At 36.5% G+C, this 17337-nt stretch overlaps 1 protein-coding gene across 3 annotated transcripts in view; it reads left to right on the top strand.

Moving 5' to 3' along the window:
• The window catches only part of RSPO2 (R-spondin 2), a gene marked incomplete at both ends in the record, with an annotated part of 156388 nt that overhangs the window by 82528 nt on the left and 56523 nt on the right, over positions 1-17337 (top strand). For all 3 annotated transcript variants that reach the window (XM_079722409.1, XM_079722408.1, XM_079722407.1), the window contains one exon: positions 15311-15454. In XM_079722409.1, the coding sequence (XP_079578535.1) occupies positions 15311-15454 (144 nt within the window). The remainder of the gene's footprint in view (positions 1-15310; positions 15455-17337) is intronic.

Here is a 17337-nt window from a genome sequence, read left to right as displayed (position 1 = left end):
CTGCAAGAGAGCTGGCTATATTTTGATGCACCTATGACTGGGATAAAACATTTGCCAACTGATTTTAGTTTTAGGGGGTTGTATCTAAAAGCTTGGTCTCACCATCTCCACAGTTTAATTGGTTGAGGTCAGCTAGTCAAGAATTTGGTGTTCTAATAGGGGCTAAATATATATGAATTGGATGATTGACATATCCCAGGTGGCTGGGGTCTCTGAGAGTAAGAGGGATGGCTCAGTAATGTTAGCTGCTCTTCTGTGAAAGGCACCATGTGCTTACTAGTAATAATGAAGACTTATTTATCACTTTCCTTCTGGTTAAGTCTTTTCAACCACTTATGAAGTAGATACATGACTGTGAGAAGCAAGTAAACTGAGTCCTAGAGAAGTTAAATCACTTGTTCAAAATCTGGTGGTGGAGTTGATACTGGAACATGTGTCTGCTGACAATCCATGTTCATTGTTCCTGGGCTGTATGCTTCCTGGAATGCTTTTCAATTTGTTTGAAAGAGGGATCACTTTATAAATTTGTGCAACAGGTAAGCTAAAAGTTGAAACTATTTTTGCATTTTATGAAGACATTTATATTAACTACTTTTAGCATTTAAAATCATTTAAAGATAAAGAAACAAATTTCATGATGAAATGCTAAACATGATTATCTAGGTAGGTGGTGGTATAATGGAGCAACCTGGTAGGTTACTATTGACCAAGTGACAGCCCTTTTCAATTTTTTTAATGAACCAGCATTGATGATAATGAGGATAATTTGGTGATTCTTTTCTATTAAATTGTTTTGTGTGTGAATGATACATAAGTCTTTTTTGAAGTATAGTTGATTTACAGTGTTTAGTTTCAGGTGTACAGCAAAGTGATTTAGCTATATGTACATATATATCTATTTTTTTCAGATTCTTTTCCCTTATAGGTTATTCCAAAATATTGAGTATAGTTCCCTGTGCTAACCCTAACCCTATACAGTAGGTCCTTGTTGGTTATCTGTTTTATATGTTGTAGTGCGTATCTGTTAATCCCAAACTCCTAATTTATCCCTCCCCGCCCTTTCCCCTTTGGTAACCACAGGTTTGTTTTCTATGTTTGTGGGTCTATTTCTGTTTTGTTTATAATTTCATTGGTATCATTTTTTAGATTCCACATATAAGCGATATCATATACTTGTCTTTCTCTGTCTGGTTACTTCACTTAGTTTGGTAATCTCTAGGTCCATCCATGTTGCTGCAAATGGCATTATTTCATTCTTTTTTATGGCTGATTTATATTCCATTGTATAAGTACACCATATTTTTTTTAAATATCTCCTACCATTCATACTTTTAAAAATATTTATTTATTTGGTTGCATGAGGGTCTTAGTTGCGGTAGGTGGACTCCTTAGTTGTGGCAGGTGACCTCTTAGTTGTAGCATGCATGTGGGATCTAGTTACCTGACCAGGGAGTGAACCAGGGCCCCCTGCATTGGGAGTGTGGAGTCTTAACCACTGTGCCACCAGGGAAATCCTTATACCACATCTTTTTTATCCTTTCATCTTTCTATGGACATTTAGGTTGTTTCCATGTCTCGGTTATTGTAAATAGCGCTTATGTGAACACTGGGATGCATGTATCTTTTTAAATTATGGTTTTCTCCAGATATATGCCCAGGAGTGGGATTGTGGGATTGTATGGTAGCTCTATTTTTAGTTTTTAAATGAACCTCCATACTGTTCTTCATAGCAGTTGTACCAATTTAAATTCCAACCAAGAGTGTAGGAGGGTTCCTTTTTCTCCACACCCTCTCCAGCATTTATTGTTTGTAGACTGTTCAATGATGGCCATTCTGATCAGTGTGAGGTAACACCTCATTGTAGTTTTGATTTGCATTTCTCTAATAATTAGTAACGTTGAGCATCTTTTCAGGTGCTTTTTGGCCATCTGTATGTCTTTTTTTGGAGAAATGTCTGTTTAGGTCTTCTGCTCATTTTTTGATTGGGTTGTTTGCTTTCTTTTGATATTGAGTGGTATGAGTTTTTTATATTTTAGAGATTAATCCCTTGTCGGTTGCATCATTTGCAAATATTTTCTCCCATTCGGTAGGTTGTCTTTTCATTTTGTTTATGGTTTCCTTTGCTGTGCAAAAGCTTTTAAGTTTAATTAGGTCTCATTTGTTTATTTTTATTTCCATTACTCTAGGAGATGGATTCAAAAGATATTGCTGTGATTTATGTCAAAGAATGTTCTGCTTATGTTTTCCTCTAAGAGTTTTATAGTATCTGGCCTTACATTGAGGTCTTTAATCCATTTTGAGTTTATTTTTGTGTGTGGTGTTAGGGAATGTTCTAATTTCATTCTTTTACATGTAGCCGTCCAGTTTTCCCAGCACCACTTACTGAAGAGGCTGTCTTTTCTTCACTGTATATTCTTGCCTCCTTTGTCATAGATTAATTGACCTTAGGTGTGTGGGTTTACTTCTGGGCTTTCTATCCTGTTCCATTGATCTATATTTCTGTTTTTGTGCCAGTACCATACTATTTTTTTTGAAGTATAGTTGATTTACAATGTTATGTTAATTTTTGTTGTATAGCAAAGTGATTTAGTTATACATATATACATTCTTTTTTATATCCTTTTCCATTATGGTTTATCACAGGATATTGAATATAGTTCCCTGTGCTGTACAGTAGGACCTTGTTGTTCATCCATTCTATATATACTCGTTTGCATCTGCTAACCCCAAATTCCCACTCCATCCCTCCCCCAGTACCATATTTCAAATTCTGTAGCTTTGTAGTATAGTCTGAAGGCAGGGATCCTGATTCCTCCAGCACCGTTTTTCTTTCTCAAGATTCTTTTGGCTATTTGGGGTCTTTTATGTTTGCATACAAATTAAAAAACTTTTTATTCTAGTTCTGTGAAAAATGCCATTGGTAATTTGATAGGGATTGCATTGAATCTGTAGATTACCTTGGTAGTACAGAAATTTTAACAATACTGATCCTTCCAATCCAAGAACATGGTATATCTTTCCATCTGTTTGTATCATCTTCAACTTCTTTCATCAGCATCTTATAGCTTTCGGAGTACAGGTCTTTTGTCTCCTTAGGTAAGTTTATTCCTAGATATTTTATTCTTTTTGATGTGATGGTAAATGGGATTGTTTCCTTAATTCCTCTTTCTGATCTTTTGTTGTTAGTGTATAGAAATGTGACACATTTTTGTGTATTAATTTTGTATCCTGCAACTTTACCGAATTCATGGATGAGCTCTAGTTGTTTTCTGTAGTAGCATCTGTAGGATTTTCTATGTATAGTATGAAGTCATCTACAAATAGTGACAGTTTTACTTCTTATTTTCCAATTTGGATTTGTTTTATTTCTTTTTCTTCTGTGATTGCTGTGGCTAGGACTTCCAAAACTATGTTGAATAAAAGTGGAGAGAGTGGACATCCTTGTCTTGTTCCTGATATTTAGAGAAAATGCTTTCAGCTTTTCAACATTGAACGTGACATTAGCTGTGGGTTCTTTTCTATTAATTTAAATTGGGTATACTGTGAACTATTTCCTATCTTTTCAGTCTGTAAACAAAGTTCAGATAAAGGTAAGCAATAACTTATTGCATTGTGCTGAGGAAAGCAATAACAGCATATTTCAAATAGTTCTTAAAGGAGATGTTTTGTTCAATTAGTAGACACTTTCACTGACCAACCTGTGTGTGTTCACAACCCTACAAGGCCTCTGTCAGGCATGTAGAAGCTCTCTTAAACTAATTAAAAACTGTACACATAGATCTGGAAGAAACCTTATTGATTCTGTTTCTTCTCCCCCTCTACCCCCAACTCCAACAAATGTGCATATTGAGGTTTATGAAGGAAGGGTCAGTTTAAGTGTTTAAATCCCATTAAGGATTGCAAGACATTTGATTTTCTAAAGAGAGAAATCAATTTGTGGAAAATCACTTTAAGAGAACACTGAGGACTTCACTGGTGACACAGTGGTTAAGAATCTGCCTGCCAATGCAGGGGACATGGGTTAGATCCCTGGACCGGGAAGATCCCACATGCCGCTGAGTAACTAAGCCCATGTGCCACAACTACTGAGCCTGTGCTCTAGAGCCTGTGAGCCACAAGTACTGAAGCCTGCACGCCTAGAGCCCATGCTCCAGAACAAGAGAAGCCACCGAATGAGAAGCCCGCGCACCGCAACGAAGAGTAACCCCCACTCACCGCAACTAGAGAAAGCTTGTGCACAGCAATGAAGACCCAACACAGCCAAAATAAATAAATAAATTTATAAAAAATAAAAATAAAAGAGCACTGAATTGGAAGGGACTCTGAGCTGTGATTTGAGCTTTTGCAGTAACTAGGTTTGCAAGCTTAGACAAATACATAACAGATATGGAATAATAACCTTCTAGTTCTAATAATTCTCAAGAGTATCTCTAAAAAAAATACTGGGTAACACAGTATTATCTGCTATTGGCTATTCACTTCTTTAATATTGACCTCTTTGTGACTTTGTATGAATTTTAAAGTCTAGTTTCTGCTGTGTTCAGTCTCTCCTTCCAACCCTTATCTCTACTTGATTTACAGGAATATGCATATTTTTATGTCTTATAGAAAGACAAAAAATGAGACATAAGAGCTTCAGTGTAGTTTATAATAAATTGGTGCCTAATTTGGAAATGGAGCTCTTTATAATTTAAGTATTTTTGTTTTAAACAAACGAGGTGGACTCTGTTTCAGTGTTTATTCTAACCTGAAAGAGATTTAATATTAAATTTGTTAGTCATTCAGTAGATACATCTATTGTCATCTGTTGTGTCAAGTACCCATACCCTGTGAATACTGAATAGAATAAGACACGCTCTGTCTTTTTCATGGGCTCTCCATTTAATAGGGTGATTATAATGAACATAGTTATTAACAACTATGAGAAGAATTATTGTCATGGGTGTTTGGGTGCTGGGAGATTATGGGGAGTTTTAAGGAAACTTCATGGCTAGGGTGAAAGGTACACATGGTGATGAAATGAGGATAGTAGATGGGTATGTCTGTCAAGAAGGATCTTGTGTTTGAAAATCGAGGGTTTGAACTGATTCTGGAAGTGAAAGGGAGCCATTGAAAAATTTTAAAGCAAGAAAATGACATGACTAACTTGTGTTTTTGAAAGATCACAGAGGTCTTCATGTAGCTGCAGTTGAGCAATCCTAGTTTGAGCATTATGATTTGAAGCACCAGTATGGTTAAACTATCAAGGATTTAAGATGTAGGCCAGATTGGAGATACTGTTAACAACTTCAGTTACAGTTATTCACCTTCACACTGCAGATGTTTAATATACTGGTCTAGGGTAACAGTGCCATGGCTACTTGTTGCAAGATAACCCTTTTTTAATTGTATTGGGTAACTGCTAGAGAAAACTCAAAGGGTACTCTTTCTTGCTATTTGATCTGGATGACAAATTTTATCAAATAGATATCCTAAGAGCTAAGCTGTATATTTTCCTCCCTGTGGTAAACATGGCTATGTGATTTTCAATACTACTTATAAAATAGTTAAAATTTTTAAATGATGATACTAATATTTGGAAAGTTAAAAGTCTGTTTGGATATTTAATAGAGGAATTCTTTCTCAAGCTTACATTTAATTTTCTTGTGTGTTTGGTAGCTCTCTTGAATGAGCCATTAATTTCAGGATAGACCCAAGTTTGACAGCATCATTCTGTGTTAAAGGTAGATGCTACCTTGTGTTCTGTTTCCCTTTGTCTAAGTAAGGCATCTATTTTGCACTTTAATTTTTAAAGTGCTTTCCTGTACATTCTCTCATTTGTTCCTGACAATCCTATGAGGGAGATAGTATTATCCCTATTTACAGAGCAGATAACAGAAGTCCTGAGAAGTCCACTTACAAGCCTAAGTGTTGCCTGCCACTATATGGCACAGTGAAGGCTGTATCTACTTTTATCTTCAAAGCTACCTTCACAAACAGAGCTGGGTAAAGATATCAGACCATAGGACTAGATATAAACATGCTGCAGGTTTTAGCCAAAACATTATTTTGAAAATTATTTTTTTCTCTTCAGTCAACCCCTTCACTGACAAGTCAGTGCCACACATAATCAAGAAATTAAAAGCTTATTAAAATAGGGTGGAATTTTGACCTATTACTAACTGATAAGGAGTCACCGTTTTTATCAATATACTGTGAAAAACATTGAAGTGTAGAACATTGAAGTAATATTATCCCTATGTTGAAATAACTAAATTTCAGAGTCCTCAAATTCATTTGATATTTGTCTTACACACACAGCCAGATGGTGTGTATAAGACATCACTATGTCTCTCTAAGTTTAATGCTACCATTTGGTGTTTTAAAAATGAAATTCTTTTCTTTTTTCCTTTTTCCTTCAATGTACCCCATGGATTTCCATCATTCTCTAGGCATCATAGGCAACATACTATGACCAGTGGCAAAATCAGTCCTGTCACCTTTTTGGTAGGACCCTTGAGGTGAGAATAGCTTTCAAATTTTTCATTGGTTGGAAAAATTCAAAAAGAATAGTATTTTATGATGCACAAAAATGATACTAACTTTAAGTTTCAGGGTTCGTGAATAAATTTTTATTGGAAAACAGTCATGCTTAATCACCTACATACTGCCTGTGGGTGCTTTTGTTCTACAACAGAGGTGAGTGGTTTAGACAGAGACGGTGTAGCCCACAAAGCCTAAAATACTTTCTATCTGGCCTTTTACAGGAAAAGTTTGCCTATTCCTGCTCTTGCCTATTTGGAGGGTGAAGGGATTCAGAGAGTCTCCTTGTTTTCCTTGGATGGAGGTTGAGTGGAGGGCAAGACATATATTAGCTTACATATGCTTTTCTGTTAGTTGGGTGGAGAGATATGCATTTTCCAACATTTGGAAAAATTCAACTAAGTCTTTCTTAGGTCTGAAATTTATTAACCTGCCTTGGTTCCACCTTAATATGAAAGGGTGACAACTTACCAAAAAAGGAAAAGCACAAGGAGTAACCAAGATGAGAGATCTGCTACTGATAGGAATTTAAAATCTGATAAGAGATATTAATTTGGTTTATAATTTTTTAAACTTTTTTCATTACTATCACATTTCTTTCATATTTTATTCTGAGGTAGTTGTCCTTCTCTCTCTTCCCCTTTAGATGGGGGGGAAAAGCCCTTTAAACACCTAGCTTTGTATTCCCAGCAAACTTGTCCAAGTTTTAATTTCAGTTGTTTTGAGAATGATTTTCAAATATCCATCACTTGAACATATGAGAAATGAAGCCAACATTTTTATAGTTCCTTATTATTTGACCACATGATTTTACACAAGCCTCAATGTTTCTTCAGATTTCTTTATGTGGATGGGCAAGACATAATTTTTAAAATAGTCAGATGTCACAGTGAAGCTCCCAGCAACATATTTTACAAATCTGAGGGTTTTTTTTTAAAGAAGTGTTGTAACACTTTAAGTTAAAATAAATCAGGAGGAAACAATTTTTGATAGCATATATATCCTGTGAAGTTGAAATAAAGGGCACTTTTGGCATATAAAACAGAATTCTATAATTATCTGAAAAGCAATGTATACATTTCTGGATTGAGTCCATTCATCCTACCTAATTGCAATTTGAGAATTAAAATTACTCCCAGGCCACGATTTTTCCCATCCTTGTGGTCACTGCCCTAACGGTCATGACAGACCATGTTTAGTGCACTTCATAAATTGAACATCTTTATAGTGCTTGGAAGGGGGTGCTACATGTTTGATGCAGTATTTGTTGAAGGTTAGGCTTATTTGGCTCTAGAAAGTAATACACATTTTATGTGGTACCTTTTAACCTTTTCTTTTTGTTCTCATCTTTAATTTGATACTCTGAACAAAGATATGATATAGGTAAGTCAGATATTTTCTCCTCCTATCTGATGGGGAAGGAAGTAGGGCACAAAGAGCATGTAATTTCCCCTCGCCCCCCACCCCCACCAAATTCAAACTTACATTTAGATCTCAGTTTTCCTAAATCCTGGCTCTGAATGTTTGAAGTAGATGACTTTCCATGTAGGTACTCAACAAATGATTGTATTCAGTTTGTTTAGCCGTATGACCTAAACAAGTGTAAAGCTACTATGTTTACTGTAGACAGTGGTCTTTGGATAATGCCTTTCATTTAAGTAGTACATTATATATGTATGTGTGTGTGTGTGTGTATATATATATATATATATATATATATATATATATATACACACACATATACACACATATGTATATAATTAAAATTTATTATATGAATGTATAGGATATATAATTAAAATAATTATACATACATATACCCATATACATACAGTGTCTTGGTGCCTTATTTGAGCTTCCTTCCATCCGCCATCTTGGACTATCCTAGTTGGCAAATTTTTTTTTTTTTTTTTTTCAGTACGCGGGCCTCTCACTGTTGTGGCCTCTCCCGTGGCGGAGCACAGGCTCCGGACGCACAGGCTCAGCGGCCATGGCTCACGGGCCCAGCCACTCCATGGCATGTGGGATCTTCCCGGACCGGGGCACGAACCCGTGTCCCCTGCATCGGCAGACGGACCCTCAACCACTGTGCCACCAGGGAAGCCCCTAGTTGGCAAATTTTTATACTCATAATAGTTCACGTTCTTTTCTCAGATATTATGCTGAGATCTTGGCCTCTATTAAACCTCTGACTTCTCTCAACTCTGAGATAGGACCTGATGTTACTTCCTTTATAAAGGTGAGGATACTGAGGCAAAGATAGCTCTACTGACTTGCTGATGGTCACACAACAGTAAGGGAGCCAAGACTGTAACCTCAGACCTGCTAACCACTGTAGTATTTGAAAGGCCACTATATTCTCAGCATAGTTCTTATTCCCTGCCTTGGTTCTTGTTTGAAATGTCCTGTTCTGCACTTGACATAGTTGCATTTCACTCTATGCTAACTCTCCTAACTAATAAAGGCAATCTTTATTTATATCCACTCTGGTGGGTTTTACACAGACTTCTACCCTGGCTCTTCTCTTAATTTAGTGAAATTAATGCTGGTTTACTGCATCATCATTCAAATACCTCAGTTGTAAGTATGAAACACTGAGTCCTGAAACCTCTGAATCTGTCCTTTATTTTCCTTAGGTTGAAATATAATGAAGCTTCTGATGAGCTGCATGTAACTAGACCCTACTAGAAAAATTGTAATTTTAGATTTTAGGTCATAAGTTTCCATCAGCCCCTACTCTAATGGGATTACTGCAATAGTACACATTAGAAAGGCACGATTTGTGTAACATAAAGCTTAAAAACTTTATTTAGGGATATTTATAAACCATTGCAAGTTTTGAGAAGGAATGTTAAACAGCAGTATTTGAAGTTGTTAGAGAAGCCTAAAAGTATTTAAACAATTTTAAGAAACCTCATATGACGTTGCACAGTCTAGTACTTTCCATGTGAAAAAACTGCTAAAAGTCTAATTTCAAATGTCTTTTGGAACAACCTGTCCCTTTAATTTCTGTTCAAATTTTAGTATACACTGAGCCGAGAAACCTCTAGGGTTTTCCAGGGGTTGACTTGATGCTCTTTGATCCTTGCAACTGCTAACTGAAGACTAAATCTCCCCCCAGCCACCCACCGTGGGTGTGTATGCCACGGTCTGAAGGAGGTGTCAGGAGGCTGACACTAAAGGGCAATTAGAGAACAAGAAGCGGTCAGATATTCACGGTGTGCTGAGGAGCCTGCAGCCCACAGCCCTGGTGCCCAAGAAATAACAGATTCCTCAGTGTGTGTCTGAGGTCCTCTCTACCTCACTGATTCTTTCCTTTCTCTAATAATTGATTGTAACCTATAGAATTACGTGTTCACAGTTGGGTTGAACAGAGGTTGATTTTTCTCTGTTTTTCATTTCAGGTTTTCATTTTTTTGTTTCTATTATTAGCCACTCTCAGATATTCAAATAAGAGGTGGTTTTTGTCATCTAGATTTTACTGGGGAGATAAATAAAACTCTCGGTGTGTCAAGGCCCTACCTGAGAGCTGCGGCACCAAAGGAAGAGGCAGGGGAGGGGGATAACTGTGGATCTTTCTCTTCTCTCAGCTCATCTTCTCCTCCACCCAGTTTGTTGGTTCTGTTGATTCACTGTAACTCCTTTTCCCATGACTGTTAGCTCTTAGAGCATGAGGCTTTCACTGGTTTTCCTTAGCTCCACTCTATTCCTGCTTTCAGGTAGCTTAATTTCCTGGAAATACCCTCTCCCCAGTTCACTGTATAGACTTTAGCGTAGTTACATTATTACCTTGTTGCCTGCCTGGGTACCTTTCCTATTAGTAGACAGAATATCCTGAAGTGCAGGAACTTTGCTTTTTCATCTGTCCCTCTAGCTATTATCATGGCGCCTGGCCCCGAGGGGCTGTTATCTTGTCAAAATGAGGGAACAAACCAGATACCATTTTGATCACATTATTCTCATGTGTAATCTATGGGGACCTCTTACTGCTAGTTAGACTAAGCCCTAATTTGAACTTAACTTCATTTTTGTTCATTTTAATTGTTACTTAAATACTTAAAGCCACAAATAATTTATAATTTTACCTCCTTTTTTGAAACTAAATAAAACAAGAGGTGAAATTCTCCACCCACAGCCATCTAAAGCCTAGTAGCCCCGTCATCCATCTACCCTCCAGTTCATTCCGGCCCCTCTTCATCGGGTGTCATGCACCATGGGAACAGTCGCCGTCGTGTTACGGTGGAGGAGTCGCCCTCCCAGGACCCTGCTCTCCCCTCTGTCTCTCTCAAACCCGCTCAGCAGAGGTTCCAAATTCCATAGCACACATCACCTGCCACACGTCAATATTTGCGTTCTCCATTATAATTGTTTTCAGGTGTTGGACTATTTGTTCCTCCAATAAGATTTGTAGTCCTTTACCAGCAACCATAGATTTTCTTTTTTATATTAAAGATATTTACAGTGCATATGAAGCAATCTCATATTAAGCATTCAAATGAGTTTTTAAATATAAAGGAATTTAGTTTTTAAATGACATTCACTTGGCGAGCACTAAAACTCGACCATGTGTCCGACACTGTGTTAGAAACAAGGAATTCAGAGCTTGAAAAAAAAAAAAAAAGGTTTGTAATGGCAGAACAGAAATGGATCTTCTCTGCCTCTAATGTACCCAGCACATGCTTCTGATATCTCCTATACTATGTTGCGATGCCCTGAAAGTGCCACATGGCCCCCTCTCTTTGGCTTTTCCACCTCCAGGACAGGGAATGGGTGTTACAATTTTATGTTCTCATCAAACGGCACAAAACCTGGCACATACTCAATTTTTGGAGAATGTTTGGAATGAGCTATTGAACTGAACTAGAGTATAATTTGAGAAATGTTATAATGGAGCTGGTATGGCTACTGTGGAAGGACGGAAAGGGTACCCAGGCTATTTTTCTGTTTTTGGCCAGAGCAAGCCTCCCTTGCCAAATGACAGCCCCATCAGATTGCATTTGGACACAGTATTACTTGGACAGTAATTTTACTTAAACCGATACTGGCAGCCCTCACTTGGTGGATTACAGTTTTGAGGAGGCACTATAATTTAGAAGCATGTAAATTGGATAAAACAGGGTCTTGTATTTCTGAACAAGGACTTAAAGCCCAGGTTTTTAGAGACAAGACCCGTGTTTAGTAAAGTTTGATATACCCGTTTTCTTAGTCAGTATAAAGTTTTGCAAAGTTTTTCAGTCTGTTGAATGATCCCATTGGTGTTTTAAAACTCATTTATTTATAAAATGGACATAAAGATTTTCCTGAAGTGTTAATTCAGTGGCTATTTCTGGGGAGTAGACCCGATGTGTCATCAGGTAAGGAAGACTTTCTATCTTTTCCTTTAAACCTTCTGTACTGTTTTGAATTTTTATTCGTAATGAGAATGTTTTACTTTTTTTTTTTTTTTTTTGCGGGACGCGGGCCTCTCTAACTGTTGTGGCCTCTCCCGTTGCGGAGCACAGGCTCTGGACGCGCAGGCTCAGTGGCCATGGCTCACAGGCCCAGCCGCTCCGCGGCATGTGGGATCTTCCCGGACCGGGGCACGAACCCGTGTCCCCTGCATCAGCAGGCGGACTCTCAACCACTGCGCCACCAGCGAAGCCCTGTTTTACTTTTGTATGAAAAAGTGAGTTAGTAGAATTGATGTGAATCCCTGAAAAGAAGCAGACTGGCAGTGTAGTTGGTTTTATGCCGCTGTTAGCTTTAAAAAGCTTTTGGGGCTTCCCCCAAAAGTATGTGGGCGGCCTGCTTTGGTTTTACGTTGCGGCGAAGAGTGAGGACCAGGAAGATCAGTGGAGCTTCTGACGTTGTTACAGCTTTGCACCAATCAAAGCTTTTATTTAAATGCTTCAGTGAATAAAAAAATGTTTAACTTTTTTCCTAATGATTTGGAAAGCACCATTGAACATATGAAGGCAAAGGACACTGGCAAGAGATGGTCAAATGATTATTTTGAAGGCTAAGGCAGGTTCAGCATTATCGTAGAAGGGGTATAACCTCATGCCCCTAAATCTGAAAAAAAATTGGGATGGGATAACATTCCTTTATTCATTCTTGCCTGTTTAAAAATCAAAAGAATTTCTTTTAGAATGTAAATACAGTGGCATTTTCTGTATATTTAAGTAGGTCACAAATGTATATTGAAATATCTTTTTCTCTTTTCTTTTAATACACAGATACATTACAATTAAAAAGATTCATATGACTCAGAAATATAATTTTTAACATTTCAAAATTCTGCTATTTCCCCTTCCCAAATTAACTTCTCAAGCTACTTCATATATGTACACATACACGTGTATATGTGGTTTTATTGCATCATACTCTGTATATCCTGCAACTTGCCATTTTTCATTTAATGATGGGGCTCAGAGCTTATTCTCAGTCATTGCTTATAATTCACCTTGTGCTTTTTCATGGTTGTAGTATTTTATAATTTGAATTCATCAGATTTTTATTGTACTGAAATTTGAGGACAAATAATTAAGCTTTCTTCTAGCCAGATTTATGCCTGAAGAAGTCCTAAGGGACTTTAGAGAGAATGATAGGTATTTCAGAAATTCCACATTCTGTGAACTGGTATTAGGAGCATGGAATGAAATGAGGAAAGGGAGCTACAAGTAACAATAAAGATCAGGAAAGGACCTTGTAAAATTATTTCCAAATGCTTATTGCTATAAATTTTTGGCCTAAAAGCTCGTAGGTGCAGGCCATGTTAAAAAAAAAAAAAAAAAAAAAAAACAATCAGATCTTATACATAACAATTGACTTATGAAATGTATAGTCCTTTTTAAAAATACATATATAAATGCTTTGTTCTCTTCACCCTTTAGCTCTGCTTTATCCTTTGGAATGTTTATCATTATTTCTTGGAAAATAATTCTGCTAACAGGAAGGGCTGCTTGCTTTTTGGAAAAATGTAGCAAGAAAACCAACAATTTGTGGACATGATGGTCATGTATTTTGACCAGGATTAAGAAGCTACTGACCAGCAATAGACCACCATTTTTTAAAAATATAGGTTACAGCATTTAAGGCTGCAAATGAACATTTTATAGGATGATAAACCATTCTTCTGTGTCCACCATCCTCCCCTGAAAGAGCAATAGTGTAATTTGACTATGGACTTTCACCCACACAGAGTTGGTTTTCCAATTGTAAATTTGGGTAACATTTTAGAAGTTGAATTAGCTGCTTCGTGGTGGTCACTTAATACATGCAGACATGTTTAGACTCAAAATTGAAATGTGAAGATTGCTGTTTTCTTTTTATAAGTCTAGAAACTGTCATTATTTATAATGTAATCTATTTTAACAAACTTTTTTAGTGTTTGTATTCAGGCTTTATCTTCTCAATTTTCAAAATTTTTATATTCAATGATTTCATGTTTTGGTTATATTTTTTATTCAATTATATCTTCGGTTGTGGAAACTAGTTTTTAAAGCTTTTCTGAATCGTTAAATCACCAAATATAGTACTGGCACTCAGAGGCTTGCTAAAAGAATAAAAGTGTTGCCAGGGAGTTTTCATAGAGCTTTATGTGCTGTTAATTGCCATCAATTAAATCTGTTACAAGTAATAATGTACTGTAATCCGTTGAAAACCTCTCCTTTCAATTAGCCAATTCTCTGACCTTTCCTTTCTTCTCCTTGAAGAGTAGTTTAGAGTTTATTTATTTTCACCCCTACAAACCAATACCTCTGGCCCAGCTGTTCCTCGAATACAGGGGACTCTGACCTAGAATACAAGCCTGTAAATTATTGCTTCTTTTTACACCTTGTAATGTGAATGGTTTAGTGGAAAAATACATGTTTCTGTTTCTAATTCACTGGTGCTTGTATCTGCAGACTACCGATTATGAGCTAGTCGATTTACATATATTATTGTAGATCCTCACAATAACCTTGTAAAGTCAGTGACATCCCTGTTTTATACAGAAGGAAATAGAGGCTCAGAGAGGCATGTAGCCGTTCAGAGTCACACAGCTGGTAAGGGCAGAGCTGGGATTCAAAACCACACCCAGCAGAACTGAAAGCATTTCTCTTTCACCAACTGTTTCCAACGAAATTCAGTTAGTGTGTTATAGAGAAAAGAGAACAGATTTAGAAGGCAGTCCGTTTGGGGGCTTTCAGAACCAGCTCAGCCATTACCAGCTTTGTGACTTAGTCTCAGGTTCCTTATTTGTAAAATAGGGGTACCACTGCTCATGCTGATGGATTGTTGTGAAGACTAAATGGAAACGTATTATGGGTTTTCCAAAAAATGATTTAAAGTACGTCTCCTAGTTAAGACACCCTCTGATGAAAGTAAATGCATTAAACAGAATTTTAACTTACTGTCTTGGAACAGAAGATACTGATTAGAGTATTCCCATTGTGTTTTTCATAGTAGGTCTTTGGAAGAGCAGGACAGATTTCAATCCCACCAGCAATGTAATTTGTAGGGGGAGTGTTTTTCTTTTTAATCCTTCGTTTTAATCCCATTTGGAGTTGCAAAAATTTCTGAAGGGTCTCATGCTGCCTAGGGCCCCGGGCTGGAATTTTGTCTTAGCCTATTGATGTGGTGAGCTGTTGGAAGAGGTAGGAGTGATTTAGAGGGAGATGGCATGAGGAAACAAATGAGTTGAACACATATTTCTCTGACCACTAGAATTCCAATTGAGCTAACCGGTGAGTCTGTGAAAGTTTTATTTGCAAAACCAGTAAATTTTTGACTGAAATTTTCTCTTTCTCTTTAAAATTGTTTTTAGGATGCAGAATAGAAAACTGTGATTCTTGCTTTAGCAAAGACTTTTGTACCAAGTGCAAAGTAGGCTTTTATTTGCATAGAGGCCGCTGCTTTGAGGAATGTCCAGATGGTTTTGCACCATTAGATGAAACCATGGAATGTGTGGGTGAGTAGTTTTCCATGTAACTTTCAAACTTCAACTTTTATTTTAACACCCGTTTCTTGGGGGAAAAAAATGCATGCTGGATGTATTCATCCTAGAAAGTAATCGGTTCTCTTGTTATTTATTAGAACTGAAAATTATTTAAGTTCTTTGCTGACTTTATGCTGTTGGGCAGTATCATATATTACATTTTGCTTCAAAATTTGTTAGTTTTACATCTAAGTTAAACCACTTAAATGCTGAGAATAATGTTTTTATTATCTATGTAATACATCCATTTCTTAATTATCTTAATAAATTTATTAGTAACCGTTAGAGAAAAACATTTTGTTTAGAAGAAAAACAAGATTTTCAAGCAGTCCCATGTGGCTAGCTAGTCTATCACTATTGTTATGTGTATTAATTATGGAGCTTCTTGCTTAGCCATTTGTATAAAAAAAAATCAATTGGGAAGAGATTTTTTGTGCCAAATGTACTTTGTTGATGATTGACTGAATGTTGCAAAGTGCATTAAAACAATTTTACTTTTACTAAATTTAGATATGTAGAATGCACAATTTAATATACATATATATGCTGTTTGTGAGTAATAATTAGGAATACACATTTTGTAAATTGTATATTTTTTGAGTGTTTAAAAAAACTTCGGTAATTTTATACCACTGATTAAAAGGTAAAGATCTGTCAGTACTTATGTTTTGATAAATGCCTCAATCTAATCTTAGGTGTGATGGCATCTTCACCACTCCCACCTCTGCCATGCCTGAATTTTATTTGACATGCTATATATCTGATATGGTGTACAACAGAGCAATGTATTCTAAATGAGGCTTTCCATCTCTTTAAAATGGAGACTTAAATTGAGAACATTTTCCCTGTAGAAATTTTGAAGTAGTCTGTAATTATGTATTTGGGAGCTTGCAGAGAACACATTTAAATGAGAGGTTTTTGAAGAAATGTGTGCATATATTCCTATATATGTGTGAGTTAATACATGCATACAGGCAACACCTTACTGAAAAATAAGAAGGTCACTAGAAGAGCATATTCAAAACGTTGAATTCGCTTTTGAGAGGCAAGACCCACACCTATTACAAATGTTCAGTGGAAATGCTTATGAAACCCTTAACTATTAACAAATTAACCATAGATTCCTATGCATTCCCCTAAATAAAAATCTTAAATAGCTTTGAAAAATCTAAGAGTTCCTATGATGCCTGCTGAGATCTGGAATGTGGAAATACTAATGGTGTGTGGACTCTAGGCCTGAGTCCTCATCTGCTAGTGTGATGGGGTTTTTAATGGTGAATTTGATGAGGAGGTTTAACTTTGCATATTTTTATGCTTTTATCTCCTTCCCATTCCTCTCATCACAGGGTATTGGAGAGTAACATACTCTTCCACTATATGAACTTACAAAAGGGGATGCTGAAAGCTTACATATCTAGGCAAAACATACATTTTCAAATATCTGACCATATTTGTTTACTTTTCAAACTATGGTAATGTGCAGTATCAATTTAGGGAGTAAGAAATATATACTACGGTGTAAGACACCTTTTAAAAGAATTGAGACAATCAGAAAATGCGAAACACTCCCTATCATCATATACTTACTTCCAAAATAAAACTAACACACTTGTGAATTTCAGGGTGGGGCATGCAGAATTAACCTGTAAAATTTTGTGTCCTGTCATGGTATGAAAAGAGTATCTTTTACTGTAGGTTTTAGCTGTTGAAAGTTTTAAAGGTTATATATTTCAATGTCTTTAGAATGGACCAGTAGCATCCCTTCAAAAAATGAACTAAGACAAATAGTAGTAATTTTTAAAGTACTTATGTGGCAGTTATTTACTTTTATCTATAACTCCATAATTCAAAGAGTT

The sequence above is a fragment of the Hyperoodon ampullatus genome (assembly GCF_949752795.1).
Source record: "Hyperoodon ampullatus genome assembly, chromosome: 17".
NCBI lineage: Eukaryota > Metazoa > Chordata > Mammalia > Artiodactyla > Ziphiidae > Hyperoodon > Hyperoodon ampullatus.
The sequence above is the reverse complement of the archived record's forward strand: the minus strand, read 5'-3'. Positions and strand labels throughout refer to the sequence as shown.